Raw genomic sequence first — 16146 nt, 5'->3', positions numbered from 1 at the left:
GGGACCTTAACCCACACTAAGCAGGGGCCATATTCACGAACCAGCTACGCAAGCACTTACAAAGCCGTACATCTTTTCTCAATCTTTGGCAGCTTTGTTTACAATTATTAAACAGTTAATTAACTCCGAAGCACCAGGAGGCTGTTTAGAATAATAACAACAGTTGATTGACAAGTTTTCATGCTTGTAAACTGTTTAATAAATGTAATCAAAGCCGTCAAAGATTGAGGAAAGATGTACAGGTTCGTAAGTTCTTGCGTAACTGCTTCGTGAATCTAGCCCCAGGTCTCTTAAATCCACCTCCTCTCTCCCATGTGCCTATCCAATCTATTATTGAAACCTGTTAAGCTGTCTCAATTAATTTAATAATAATTCATTGTGTCGGGGGACAGGCAGCCAGTGTATATATACATGTCAGGCCTTTATCGAGGTCCCCCTAGGTCCAATTACTGACCCTCCCCAAGATGCAATCCCACAACAAGTTGACCAACTCCTGGGTACCTATTTACCGCTAGGTGAACAGTGGTATTAGGTGACAGGAAATTGCGCAACCTGTCCTCAAACCAAGTCCATTCCATGCAGTGGTTCGACCCCTAAAGACGCATTCACAGAGTAGACATAGAGTCTGTGTTCAAGAAACTGACGGAAACTTGAACTCCATGAACTGTTTCAACACGATGCATGACAACGAATTGGAAGAAAGGGTTCATTGTATCACACAGCCCACACACACACGCACACACACACACACACACACACACACACACACACACACACACACGCACACGCACACGCACACGCACACGCACACGCACACGCACGCGCACGCACACGCACACGCACACGCACACGCACACGCACACGCACACACACACTCACTACAATATCGCGGTCCTCGTTTAGAACGAATACATTAATAATGGCCACGATAAGATCGCCTCTAATGACGTATTGGGCTCTAAGGTTCATATCATCAACACAATTTACAGGTGAGGAAGTTGTATGAGAGGGGGGTGAGGGAGGGACCCACTGACACCCTGCTTCATGACACACACCCTGCTTCATGACACACACCCTGCTTCATGACACACACCCTGCTTCATGACACACACCCTGCTTCATGACACACACCCTTCTTCACGACACACACCCTGCTTCACGACACACACCCTGCTTCACGACACACACCCTGCTTCACGACACACACCCTGCTTCATGACACACACACCCTGTTTCATGACACACACCCTGCTTCATGACACACCCTTCTTCACGACACACACCCTGCTTCACGACACACACCCTGCTTCACGACACACACCCTGCTTCACGACACACACCCTGATTCATGACACACACCCTGCTTCACGACACACACCCTGCTTCATGACACACACCCTGCTTCACGACACACCCTACTTGATGACACATACCTTTCACATCACCCGCGTGTGCGCGTCGAAGTATTTTTGACCATATCCTATATAAATATTCACTGAGGACCCCCAAAGTTTATAGACGGTGTCAGAGTCGCTTCATCTCTGGACCATATTATAGAATATTGAGATTGTTTACTTATTCACATCTTTGCTTGCTTGTGACATAAATAAAAACATATTTCAAATACTTAAGTTTGTGGATATCCCCGTGAGATATGAAGTTTACTGTAATTATACACAAACTTTATACGGAGTCACAACTATATAAGAGAGACTGTGTGTGTGTTTATCCAAGGTTGGACTAGCCTCACCCAACTTTGCAGGGGGAATGGTCTAGGGTGCGGGGAAGACATAGGCTGATCGGAGTCAGCTCAAGTTAAATGCTTTAAGAAATATTTGTATTTAAAGACCCCAAAGGCGGTTTTCATGGAGTGGAGTGTGAAATATGTAATGTAATTCCCACAGGGGGTTTTATGATCAAAATAATACATTTTGTGAGAGAGCCATTGAGCTCAAAGTGGGAGGAAGTTGGTAAGTGGAGGGTGAAGGGGAAGGACGAGGGGAGGGACCAAGGGGAAGGGGAAATGGTGATACAAGGGGGGAAGAGGGAGAAAGGGTGGAGGAGAGGAGAAGGGAATGGGCGAGAAAGAGGGAGGGGCGGGAAAAGGGGAGGGAAAAAGGGAGAGAAGATTGGGGATGTGGGGAGAGAGGAAAGAAGGGGGGGGGGGGTGGAGGGAGAGACAGACTACCCCGGGCATCTCCGGGTAACCCTTCTACTACTGAAGGGTTACCCCTGAAGGTAACACAATGGTATGCATTACCATTGAAAAGCGTAACAGTAAACAGTTTGAACCCCGTAGCCTAGTCTGCTCTCATTAACTGTCTGGGGTCTCTCCTGCATGTCAGCCTCACTAGAGCTACGGAATAATTAATGTCAAATATTAATTTATCAGAGGATCGTCTTCTAATAGTTAATTTGCGATAATTAAGGAGTCATTGTTTGGTGCGTCATGTGACGTCAGACAAACAAGTGCCTGCCAGCTGGACGGTGTTATTGTTCCTTTACTCTAGTTCTCTTTACTCCTCTCTCTCTAACTCACTATTCGAGAATTGGTGATAGAAAGGCATAAACGTAAGAGAAAATAACAAAGTAAACCAGTTTTTGGGATTCTGCTTTTTTCTATGTATTATAACAGAGGCACATTCACATTGATACAGTAACCCTGAGATATACGAAAGGTTTGTGGCATGGGGCGGTAATTGCGATCCCTATGTCGCAGGGTGGTAGGTCAGTCAGGGGCAAGTACTCAAACACAACTAGCAAACAGTGGATGGACTGATTTCACAATGTCAGCGACAGGAGTAGCTAATGGCTACTCCAGGGGATATCTCTATGTCTCGCAGCTATCAGAACTATAACAAACTCTGTCTTCAGACAACACACAGCCCCTCTGTTAAGGTCCCTCAACATGCTAAGCATACTCACTCCACACATTCTCATGTGCTATTTACATGTACAAAACCTTGTTCCTAAATGCTAATCTTGATTTGAAACTTTTACTTGATAATTGTACTAGAACACATAACCACCACACCAGAAATAAATATATCTTTGATATCCCCAGAGTCAAAACTAAATCTGTGCAAACACTCCATGTAAATAAAAGGACCTAGTCTTTGGAACTCGCTCCCTGATGAATTAAAAAATTGTCCAACCTATGCCTTATTTAAAAGTAAAACTAAAATATACCTTAGGTGATATTGGTACGCCTGACAGCTGAGTGGATAGCGCTTCGGATTCGTAGTCCTAAGGTTCTGGGTTCGATCCCCGGTGGAGGTGGAAACAAATGGGCAAAATGTTTCTTTCGCCCTGATGGCCCTGTTACCTAGCAGTAAATAGGTACCTGGGAGACAGACAGCTGCTACGGGCTGCTTCCTGGGGATGTGTAACAAAAAGCAGGCCTGGTTGAGGACCGGGCCGCGGGGACGCTAAGCCCCGAAACCATCTCAAGATAACCTCAAGATAGATCCGTAATTTCAAACCTCATAGTTTCCTACCTTGTGCTTCAAGCTCACACTTGTGTGAGTTTTTTTTTTATAAAACCTTGTAATTTTTATATAAAACCTTGCTACAATGTACCTTTTCATCTTACCTGATATATTAGATTAAGGACCTGCCCGAAACGCTATGCGTGTCTTTGCAAGAATTTACAAATACCAAACTTATGTAATCTCACCAACCCATTGTACCTTCTTGTGAATAAATTATTATTATTATTATTATTATTAGCTATCAGGTGCACACTCATCTATACTAGAATTAGACATAAAATGAACTTGATTGCCGGCAAGCGAGTTTTGCCTGAGCGCCATCTATCCCCACCAAAAGTGACTCCATGGCGGGGTTCCAAAGTTACCAATTGTTACTTTCATAAACCAGAGTCCCCTCCCCGCCCTTTTATAATAGTTTCCGTTCTTATTGCTCACATTTGTGTTCCGTGGCCAAGCAACAGTAAGCCTCGCGACCCTCACAGTGGCACGGGGGTTCCTGGCGCTCTAAACACTGGAAGTTTACACACTCTGCAGCGGAAATTTGTGGTGTGCAACGTGTCACCTTCGGTGAGATACCACGGCGTACATCCTGACGATGACGTGGACATTAGCGATGTAAAGTGATGATCAAGTGTAGATCATCAGTTGACAACATTGCCACAACCTAGGTACTGTAATGATCGCTTTGAGAGCGTTGGATTACCAAGTGTCTTCCCAAGTCTCTTGTTCATAGCTTATATGCAGGCGAGGAGTTACAATAACGTGACTGAAGTCTGTTGACCAGACCACACACTAGAAGGTGAAGGGACGACGACGTTTCGGTCCGTCCTGGACCATTCTCAAGTCGATTGAGAATGGTCCAGGACGGACCGAAACGTCGTCGTCCCTTCACCTTCTAGTGTGTGATCTGGTCATCATAGCTTATGTTCGTTAGCTCATGTTTGTAAACTAAAGATGGTGACTTGTCTGCAGTTTTTTTTGAGACAGTGATAAACAAGCAGGCGGGGACACGAGTCGAAGAAATATAAGGAAATACCCGTCCTCGTACGGGTGGCCAGCAAATGGAATACACAGAGGACAGAGGTTGTGGAAGCCACCTGCAACATAACTTCAGGAACAGATTCAACAAATATCTTAAGCGTCAGAATAGCTAAACTGTAACGAAACATACAACAAAGTAAGCGGGACACGCAAAGCTAGACCTCGGTGTCTCGGAGTCACTGAAGGGTCGACAGAAAACTGTTAAGAAGGCAGTAGAGGTTGGGCCACTCGTCCCAGCTAGTCCAAAGGGCGTCCAAAGGTCCTCGTCGGGTGTTATCAGAGCGGTATTGATTTGTTTTGAATAAAAAAATATATAACACTTTGGACTAGGGGGGGTCACTTTGAACACAGGACTAGGGGTCTCATGCAGCCCGTCCTCATAAACAAAGGTCAAAGTCCATTCCATGCACCCACCAAACCCCAGCTGTTTATGAATGAAAAACGGTTTCCACACGACTCACAACTGATGACGTCCAAACACTTCCGGAACAAGTGCTTCACTGACGTTGTGGTTCGAACCAGAACGCTGTAAATGTTCGCCCACGTACTCCATTACAAATAATTGCCAACAACCTTAACATCTAACGTAACAAATGCCTAAATATGCACAGTAACCTAATACATAACAATATTTAATTTAAATTTGAGAATTCCAATTTTGAATTAACAGTATGTTAAAATTGATGAATGCCTCTTAGGGGTTGACCGCAATATGGAATGGTGTTGGTCTGAGGACAGTTGCTCATTGAACCCCGTTAAACTGCTTCATCCGAACCCCATGAGCGAGGCTGAACCCCCCCCCCTCCCTCCCTTGGGTATGAGTAGATTTGATTTGTATAGATTAGAGGGAGTAAAACTCCTCCGTTCCCATCTCCCACACTTTAGTTTGTCCGTCCTCACCTCTCTTCCCGCTCTCCTGTCCACCTTTCCTCCCCCCCCCCCTCCTCCTCTTGCACGTTCCACTCTCCTCTCGCTCAATCTCGCCACCTTTCTTCCCCCCCCCCCACTCTTACAATTCTACCTCCTCTCTCCCCTAAGATCCAATTTTCTTCTCCCCTCTTCAACCATCTCCTCACAATTGACATGTCTGAGTTTGAATCCCGGGCAGGTCAGAAATGGTTGGGCACGTTTCCCTTCATCAAATGTCTCTGTTCACCAGCAGTTTAAATACCTTCTGGGCGTTACACTATTGTGGGGCTGTGTCCTGGGTGGTCAGTAGTTCGACTGTTGGCGGACCTCGGTAATAGCCTAATTTGTATACATAGGCTGCCTGTCCCCAACAAAATAATTATTTTAAATTATTCCTCCTCTTCCCCCGGCTCTCCGATTTCTTTTATTAATGAGGTACATCTGCATTTGTGCAGCTATCCTAGACTATGTGAATGGGAGTACAGTGTGTCAAAAAGCTAATTACGTGATGCTAACAAATCCCCATCTCACAGGATGGTTAGTCATACAGAGGTATGTGATAAGTAGTCTGCATTGGCAGTCTCAAGAGTACATTATGAGGATATCGTGAACACAAAAGTGAATAAGGTAGCAGTGATACTAAGTCACCATCTCGCAGGATGTTAGTTAGTTTAGGTCATTAATTATGCACCCCATACTCATTTTGTGGGCGGTAGTGGAAAGGGTTACAGAGGCACATAATGGGCTCAGGGATTGAACCCCACAATTCATTTCGCAGGATGGTTAGTCATACAGGGCCATATGTTCAGTAGCCTGCACTAGCAAATTTTGAGGGCACTATGAGGATATCTTCAAGAACAAGAGAGTGAATAAAGTAATCTCAAAGCTCCAGGTCATGCCAACTGGTCTGAAAGGCCTAATAACTGGGCATTCGGTGATGTAGTGTGGGAGATCATGCCGCAGTTCCTGCTCACAGAGTTTGCACCTGGGGTGCTCAGGATTGGGAGATCCGTCACCTGTAGCCACAGGTAATGGTAACCCAACCTGATCCTGGCAACCACTGTGTCGCACAGTCTGGACAGTCTGGTGGACGTTTTGTGCTGCCCATAGATATAGGTTTCAGATCTGAACAAATCATAGCTTTTTATACTAAAGCTTTCAGGTCGTTGGAAGTCGGTAATTTCTTTCCTATCAGACCTGAGTATGTGGAAAAATAGTTTTGACAGCAGAGATGGAGATACCTAGATATAATTCAACTTCATCTTTGCAGCCAAATTAGCGTGTAACAATGTCTCTCATTATGATGGGTCGAAAAATATTATGAACTTGTAAATAAGTCTACGGACGATGCAGCCAGCATTTCAGATTATGAACCTAGCACCGAAAGATGGGGAAGGGGGATGGTTACATGCCGATATTAGTGTGACATGGAAGCTGATCCCGACAGTCCTATGACACTCCACATGATTCATGTGTGAAAGTTTAGTGAGGTTACCCCTAAGCGTCTGGCCTATTATTATTATTATTATTATTATTATTATTATTATTATTATTATTATTATTATTTATTATTATTATTGTAGCGAGTACAAACAATATACTCACTCCAACTTCTCATTAGCTTAATGGCTTAACTAATTGGCACTAATTGCAGAAGCTATTATCTCTTCCCTAATTACAGGTAACAGTTCTTCCATCCTCCTATCCTAGTGGAGGAAGCCGAGTATATTATATTCACCGAATATAAGCAAACATAAAGTGAATAGCCAACAGTACAATTTCCAGTCAAGAATGTAGCACTGGGCGTAGGCAGTTCTAAACGTCTCAAAGACGCTACAGCTTCGACACAGAACAGACAGCGGACCGCATCGAGCTACAACGCTCTCCCACATAGAGCTCCGCAACTCCGGCCACTCTCGGCTCTGCTCTGCTCTGCTCCAAGCAGTGTCGTAGACGTCTCAACGTCTACGACACTGCTGTATCAAAGACTACTAAATAAATATGAAAACCCACTAAACACCGTGTATCTAATCTACCCAATAACGTGACATAATCGTACGTTACATTATTATTATTATTATTATTATTATTATGGGTCATTATCAGTCTCCACCCGAGTCTCGTCACTTTCATAATCCTTCCCTTGCTCACATATAGTCCTTTCAGCCTTTCCTCTCCTCTCTTAAGTCTTGCTCCTATCAATTTCCAAGTTGACTGGGCATCTGATTTCCTTCTTCGTTTCCTAGACGTTAACACACCAAATTTACCCGAGCCCCTCCAAATCTAGTGGCCTTGGAGATAGGAAAAGGCAGTTTGGCAAAGGTCTCTTATACACTCATAATTTGGGTTCCCATTGTACTCCCCGAGCACACGCACTACCCACTGGTCCATGATGTGCTTAGTGTCACACACAGAAGTTATACTGATTTTTACTGAGTTTGAAAGGCGCGAGTCGCTGTTACCCACAATATGGCCTTATTTTGCCGTAGTCACGAAACGTTACTGTAATTTCATTGTGGAAATTGTAGATGCTAAAAAAATAATGGGGAGGAGGAAGATTATCAACTCGTTAGATAATTCAGACTACATAGGATCGGGGAGACACCTTAATTCACCCAACCCCTTCCCCACACGCCTAGCTATCCGCAACGGGACGGTCAGACTCTTCATGTTCTAATATTTTTTTCAGAGTGTAGGGATGGAGCGGATTGTGGCGTTGGTGGTGATGGCGGCGAACTGCTGGGCGCTAAGTCCTAGCAAAACTCGTCAGGTTACGTGAGTACACGTTGTCACAAGGTTCTTAACTAGTCTCACTTTCCCTATCTTAACTTGCGTCCAGTGGCCCTTCCTCTCCCGTTCCCACCCCCGGCCCTTCCTTCCCTCCCCAACTCGTCCATTCCCTGTCCCTTCCTTCCCTGGCGCCGGCCCTTCCTTCCCTGGCGCCGGCCCTTTCTTCGGGGAAAGTGGTGTTAAAATAGTTGTATTCCAGTACTTTCCATTTAGTGTTGACGTCAAGTTAGGTCGCAGCTAATTGTTAACATTTCTATACTTTTCAGAGCTATGGGATCGTATTACACGCACACATCCGGGAATGGTTCTGAGCCAGATGTGACACACGCTTCCTGGGATGATCTTGATCTAGGGACTTGTGGGTGCAGGCGTCCAGACGCCTGCGACCACCATGTCCATGTGACTCCCGCGGTTCTCCAGTCTGTAAGTGTCCTCGCTTGCTTTGCCATTACTAGATACCCAGGTAATGTTTATTTTTGTTTACTTGTAAATGTATTCTGCAACCACTTTGTTGGGAGGAAAAGTGAGTATTTGTCCACATCAGCCTTGTTTAAACAGTTGATGATTTTATAGCCTCTTGTATGAAGCGAAACCGTCGCTCTGCCGTCCAGTCAAAGTGGTAGGTCTTATTTGCATGGAGTGTTTGCACAAATTTAGTCTCATTCTAGGAATATTATATATATTTCTGGTGTAGTGCTCATGGGTTCCATTATATCAATGAAGAGTTTTGGATCAGGATGAGAAGACAACGCCCCTACACGCTGATGCTCCTTACGCGGCCAGCGCCCGCCCAATGGACGGGCCACGCAGCTGTCACTTGACGGGCATGAACAGGAAACAATTAAGGACGTCGGACGGTGGAGGAGTGACGTTTTTTATTTTTTTTCACTATTACGCCAGGCAAGAGGTCTTCATGCTTCCACATTGAAAACATTACGCGGCCAGCAGGCACTCGCCCCTTCGGGGGGGGGGGGGGGTCGGCAGCTGGCTCTGCGAAGTGGGGGTGCAGCGCCGGCCCCTAAGTATTACGCTGTCCGCAGCTACTTACTCTCACTTGTAAGAGTATTGTTAAATTTGTCCTATAGGTGTATTCTACAGCTACTAGTAATTTACCATTTCACATTATGTCTGGGATTGGCGCATTATTTCTGTCATGTGTTAGGCCACTATATGATACTCTATAAGCCCTGATTCTACTTGAAAATTATGTAAACGTTTGCCTTACTTGTACCAATAGTTAATAAGGATTCCGCGTTCTGCAGACCATGTTCTATTTAGTTACCGGATATAAGCATAGGTATTAATGTTAAGTCATTGTAGTCAAGTTATACATGTATTTATGCTGTTGAAAAATTATACAAGTTATCCTGTTCATTAACATGGTCTGAAAAAATTTATTTATTTGTTTCTACTAAAAAATAAATAAAATAGGTCCCAATGCTGTCGGTGTCTGATTCCTCCGTTATCAGAAAATAAAGCTTATAAAAGTGTACCAATTAAAATATCAATAAAGAACAAGTCTGTAATTGTTTTTGTAATGTATTAAATATTTCCACAGGCTGCAGACTGCCCCTCAGGAATGAGATATTGCTGCAGTGCCCAGGAAATAGATCGGACATTAACTGCGAATAAACCCAGGGAAGGGTTATAATGGAACTGAAAGAATGCTACTAGAGAGAGATGCACAGGAAAATAAGCTTGTGATAGATTCCAGGAACAAGGTAAATAATAAAACAAAATGGATGGAGGCAAACACTAAGTACAGAAATAGAGAAAAGGATTATGCAGGGGGAGGTAGTGTTCATGAGGGTCATGTGCAGCTTGTGACTCCCAAAGATCTTTCATCACCCAAGAGACAAAATCGAGAAACTCACGATACTGTACATGCAACCAGCGCTATGGAAAATGTTTACAAAGAAATGCCAAATGTTTCTCCGGATCTTGTTGGAAGTAATGACACTCACAAGAACTTAAAAGATGATAATTACACTTTGGTCACAAAGTATAAATTGGCAACAACTGAGAGCAGTGCACAGCCTTTCATAACTACAGATTCTGGAAGTTTAATCACTGCAACAGAAGGTTCAACAGCTGCTGTTAAACATACTAATGAAAGTGAAGAAGGCAGTATTAAGACTAAGGAAAAATCTCCAGCATCTTGGCCTCTTCCTGGGCCAAGTAAGTTATCAGATACGTATGGAAAGTCTTGCTTCAACATATTTGCAAATGCTACCTGTATTACTAATCATAATGTTGATATTATTGATAATGAAATTCCTGCAGGATACGATTATCAAACTGTTGAGTTGTTTCCAGAATTAAATAGGCCAAGGGGCAAATTCTTCGATTTTATGAATTTCTATAGCAAGGGATTTCCTTATTTTGCATTTTACTGGTCCTATATTTTTGCTTTTGTATATGCAGCATGGTATCCTCTTTCTTTCTTTATTTCAGAAAATGGTATTATAAGTATAATAATTAAAGTCTTACTTGTCCAGTTTGCCCCAGATATTGTGAGTCATCCAATATTTTCAGTAGGAGATTTATTTTTGTCTTGGGTGTTTAATAAAATAATTTAAAGGATTTTTTTAATTGTTAATCAAATTAACAATTAATCTATACTGCTAATTAGTTTCCCTCATGACAACCTTGAATCCTTCAATAACTTTCCCTAGCCAATTAAGTTATTTTATATTTTGTGAATTCTTTATTAACTTTTAATTACTATTAATATGAATAGTGCAATCACCTTTAGGTTTCTTATCTTTGTAATAATTACAACAATCTCTCTCAATTGTTTTCTGTAATTTCAGTATTTAATGCTACTTGCTCTTTGTAGGACCATGAATAAAATCTCTCAAAGATTGTTCCCAAAATTTGGTGTTTCAATGATGTGTGTTGACTACCTATAAGCAGGGTGTACTTTCTTAAAAATTATGCCATTCAGTGTCTGTGTTTCTTCTTGATGCGAGTGATATTGTTGGCCAGGTGGATATGAAATAAGTAATTGTCAAAAGCAAGCAGCACCAAGCCAGGAAGACTACAGTATTTAGTACCGTCTGTAGAGCAGAACGGTCAAAATGTTGTAGATATCATTCAAGATACACAAATAAATTAGTGTGATGTAAGAGAAAATCAATTGGAGCAATGAGGTGACTCAAACCAGCAATTGGTGTACTCCCAACTGCACACTTGGGCTGGATAATAGAGGGACAGTCTCACTTCACGTAGGTCAGCGTTCAATCCCAGACTGTCAAAGTGGTTAGACACCATTTGCCTTTTCCCCAAATCCTTATGCCGATCTTTTCCAAGTACTACTTATATATTTGTAATGGTTTGGCATTTTCTCCCGATAGTTCCTTTTCCTTCCCAGCTGCAGACCTTACCCCTGTACCACTACATGATAAAATACAACCTGGATTCCACAGAGTCCACAGGAAGTCTGGAGGCCTTTACTGTAGCCAGTCCAAGTTTTACGTATAACTCCATGCACTCTAGTATAAGTAGTTCATCAACAGCATGCTCCAGCTTCAGATACACACACATCATGAGTGATGTTAAAAGCATAAGATTCACCAAGGATTTTATCAAATCATTATAAAGTGACTTTATCATGTGCCAAAGAGACATTTGGGAAAGCAAGATTACTGATCATCCTATGACATGATCACAAGCACAATTAAGACAATAAGATGCAGGTCTGTTAGACTAAATGACCACAAGTTAAGCATGCCTAGCCCATATACAGACTAGCTAGAACCGTTTTCAACCCATTAGAAGGAACTCCAATGTGGTTGGGTTGCCATAAATACACTATTAAACAAAGTATTTATGTACTCATTACCTTACTGACTACCCAAACACCTCTAACTTTCAATTTGCATACAAAACTAGTTACGCAACGATGCTTTGTAGTTTCACAGTGGCAGAAACTATTCAGTACCATAACTCACAAGGTAGCTGTTCTCTCTGGATGCTTCCAAACCTTTAACAAAGTTGAACATGTCAAACGTTTCAGAAAATTACTTGGTAAAAAAGTACCAGTATATCCTATAATTGTTAGATATTTATACATTTTTTATCGGGTATGCAAATTAGCTGTGAAATAAAGTAACATACTCTGAAAATTTATCTTAAAAAAAATGGGATCAAACAACTTGGTCCAATTGTTTGCTATCTATCTTGATCCACTGTTAAGAGTATAGCCAGTAAACTTGGCTGTTGCTATAAAGCACCAGGCCAATGTTTTGTTGTGCTGCTGATCTAATTACATCTCTGCATCGAGCAAAGAGGCGCTGGAAAATTTGATAGGTTGTATTCAGCACTCTTTCACATTTCTAACGTTCAGTCCTGCAAAATGTGCTGTGGTTGCTTTTAACTCGCAGAACTCATTTTATCCAGTTCTCAATCTATAATTACTAGGCAGAGATATTCCAGTAAAGTATTCTGAAAAGCATCTGGGGCATATTAAATCCTCAAAGGGCCCACTTGTCAAATTTTGTGGTGTAACTGGAGACCAACTGTTGAAGAGGGTCAGAACAAGTGTCATTATTTGTGAATTTTATCACCTTGATACCTGGTTGACAGTAAAGTTATTTAACATTCATTGTCTAAGCTTATATGGATGTGAACTATGGGACCTGCAAAATGATGACTTTGGTAAGCTTAATTGTGAATAAAGGAAATGATCTGGATGTATCTTGGGTGTCCTTCATCACACTAATTGGAATTTCCTACCTTGCCTGATGTCCACACCTACACTTGAAATAATTCCTAAACAAATGATATTTTGTCCGAGTTTACTGGACGGTTGATTACTTTCAGTAAAATCGCTCCACTCTCTCTCACCATGCCTACTTTCCAGAAATATTAATTTAATTCACAGGAAATACAACTTAACGGAGATATATTTAATGGATTAACATGTCTACAAAACAGAACAGCACAACTCCTCAGCAAGTAGACTCCCTGCTGGATATTTGGAATGATTAAAATACTAATGTCACAGATGGATTGCTGGCAGGCATTTTGAGTAATTGATGTTATACAAGCTGTGTGCTTAGTGATTCTGAGCCCCAGAATCTGTTGACGTAAAATGCTTTGGGTTTACTAGTATATACATCATGGTATGATTAATTTATATTAGATCTACTGCTAATTGTCACATCATTCAAATTTTGTGATGAACTGTATATCATCTTTCTAATTCTTAAGGTAAATGTCATTTACTTCATACCTAAAGTGTAAGTAATTATCAAAACAAATGCCTAAAGTGTAATTTTTTACTTGGATTGTTATGCACCTGTTTAATCTAGCTAATGAAATGATTCATATAAATTATTACCAATTAAGTTTTTGATTCTGATAATGACAATGTCTACTTGCTATTCTGTTATTGTGACACTCTTATGTAATTAAAGTGCTCTACTTTTTATGGAAACTTTCCCAATTATAAATGTACTACCATTTCAGAATAAAGTTTGATTGTTTTCCCTGCATATTCTAGGTCCTGTGCCCATTATTAGGGGGAACACTTTATTCTTCTGGTCTAAGAATAAAATTAAATTTTTGGAAGTGAAACAAAAAAAATTTACAGCTAGGCCTCTGCCCATCTCCTGACACATGCAACTTCCTTGGGTCCCACTTTGCATTGTGTCCTTTAATCCAATTATCATCAACTTCCCCTGTAGTAGTCACTCAGATGGCCCTCCAGGTATGCTAGCCATACACCTTCCATCTCAGCCCCCCCTCCCAGCATCACCTCCAATCTAAAACTACTGTAAAGGTGACAGTCATTTATTACACAGACATTTTACATCCTATAAATCCTCTTTTTGGCCACAAGCTGAAGCTTTATTCAAATTCTCAAAGCTGAATTTCAGGATTTGAACAGAACCATGAGTGTGCAAAGTTCAAAATGTTACAATGCATTTAGATATATAGTTTAAAGCTTAAATTGAAAGACAAGATAATGACCTAAAGATTAATCCCTATAAGCACAATTAGACGAGTCAAGAAGAAGGGAGCAAGACCGGGGTTGATACAGGGGTGGCCTGGGTAAGAGGGGGTAGGATTGGTTGGGGCAGAAGAGTACTCACCTAATTGTGCTTACTGGGTGGGGGCGTTGAGCTTCGGCACTCTTGTCCCATCTCTCGGCCTTCAATCAAATAATGTATAGACTCGAAGTCTATTGATCTCTTGTCACATCTACATTTGAAGCAGTGATATGACATTAATCAACTTTCTTCCATGTTTTTCCTTATTTTCAATAAAAAAAACAATAGTTTATCACATGTTTTTATAAGAAAACATTATACTGTAACAAAATCAAAATAATAACAAAGTAGGCTGTATCTCATAGTAGTAAATGATTATTGTTAGATCTGTATAAATCAGTCCTATCTACAGGGGATTTTGATCTTTTTTTTTTTTTTAGTGTGTGCTCACTGCTAAGGATGTATAAAGGAGGCTTGTTAATTAATAACATATTACATATATCAAAATGAGCCATCTTTCAACTTGCCGTCATGCCAAAATTTATAGGGAACAGGTGTAATGATAACTAAGGAGCAGATGCCTGGTCCAGGGACACAGTTGGGTGAGAACACAGCTGAGTGAGGGCAGCTGTGTGGTGACTTTGAGGGTCAGTGCCACTAGTTGCTCACCACCAAGATGATAATCACTATACACACAATGTAGGGTCAGAAAAGTATTTTCTTTCTGATAAATTATTCAATACTCAACTTTAAGAGCAATATACAAAATTAGTGATGAATGTAATGAAATGTCTTTTTCTGGTGGCTCGCTCTATCTTCCCTAGCTACCCAATTGGCAAACTAAAACTCAAGATCCACACCAGACTCCAACAATACATGAATGTCTTACAGAGGAGACCAGAATGTTGGGGTCTGTGGGTATACTACCACAGACCCTACAAACAGTCCAAAAACATAGTTCGGCAAGACATCAAAATACAATCTGCTCTATCCCGAACCCTGTATAAGAGTCAAGTCCTATACACTACCCAAGAAGTAATACTATCTCGAGAGGAGGAGAGACTAGTGAAAAAAGGGGTTCCAAACCCCTTTCATCACATGCAGCTATAGCAAACTTCAAATTAGGGCACACACGAGGGCAGGCGCTACACACGTGAAGCAAGAGAAACACAAGCAAAAGGTTCCTATTCAGACAAAGTCCAAGGGTAGCCAACGCTTGTCTGTACAAATAGAAGCCGAGCTCAAGTAGTGCCACAGTGATTTACACATTCTCGCACCTGGTATGCTAGTGATGAATGGTGTCCCAACACAATTAATTGGTGACTCGTGCTGCCACCTAGTGAATACAAATGGCAGACCAGTGGTTTGACTCGGATAATGATTAATTACATAGTTTGGATCTGCATTGTCATGGTTACCATGCTGTTACCTATTTTTGTATGTTCGATCTATCTGATGATTTTCTCTTGGGTTAAATCTTAAATCCCCAGATTCCCTTGGCTTTATTAAAGCAGCCAGATTCTGGACCTGGTCTCGGTGGGTGCTCGTGAATCTCTGAAATCTGGCTCGCTTCTTAAGTATGTTAGCTAACCAGGTGTGTAGCTAGGGAAGATACCGAGGAAGCGCTCCCAGAAAAAATCCTTGGATAGAATCAGTCAAAATATTCACTACAAAAATGAGGTAGGGACATGGCTATCATCTTGTAAAGTCAAATGTTATGATGAAAACTAAACATATCAATTATTAAACTTGCATTTCTAACAATGATCATTTGCATCCTTCATCTGAAGATATACTAATATTTATAGTACAGTACTGCCTATATGGAACAATACTGGATCACACCCAGGCTAGATAAAAAATTATGTAGTTTCTTCACAACCTGTTGTTATACCACTAATGAGAAAAACAATTTAATC

The 16146-nt window shown here is 41.5% G+C and overlaps 1 protein-coding gene across 1 annotated transcript; it reads left to right on the top strand.

Annotated features, from left to right (window-relative positions):
- Window positions 1–3879: 3879 nt before the first annotated feature.
- On the top strand, window positions 3880–11107 carry LOC123759833 (uncharacterized). Its single transcript, XM_069318446.1, has 4 exons — window positions 3880–4058; window positions 8131–8216; window positions 8498–8654; window positions 9790–11107. The coding sequence occupies exons 2-4, from the start codon at window positions 8140–8142 to the stop codon at window positions 9880–9882; spliced, it is 327 nt and encodes a 108-aa protein (XP_069174547.1). The 5' UTR covers window positions 3880–4058; window positions 8131–8139; the 3' UTR covers window positions 9883–11107.
- Window positions 11108–16146: the final 5039 nt, after the last annotated feature.

This window comes from Procambarus clarkii, chromosome 8 (genome assembly GCF_040958095.1).
Source record: "Procambarus clarkii isolate CNS0578487 chromosome 8, FALCON_Pclarkii_2.0, whole genome shotgun sequence".
NCBI lineage: Eukaryota > Metazoa > Arthropoda > Malacostraca > Decapoda > Cambaridae > Procambarus > Procambarus clarkii.
This window is presented reverse-complemented; position numbering and strand designations above follow the sequence as displayed.

Excerpts from the sequence above, each read along its gene's own strand:
- LOC123759833 (XM_069318446.1), top strand. The coding sequence starts at position 8,140 with ATGGAGCGGATTGTGGCGTTGGTGGTGATGGCGGCGAACTGCTGGGCG. Across the intron at positions 8,217-8,497 it reads AGCAAAACTCGTCAGGTTAC|AGCTATGGGATCGTATTACA; the intron begins GTGAGTACACGT and ends TATACTTTTCAG. Across the intron at positions 8,655-9,789 it reads CTCCCGCGGTTCTCCAGTCT|GCTGCAGACTGCCCCTCAGG; the intron begins GTAAGTGTCCTC and ends ATATTTCCACAG.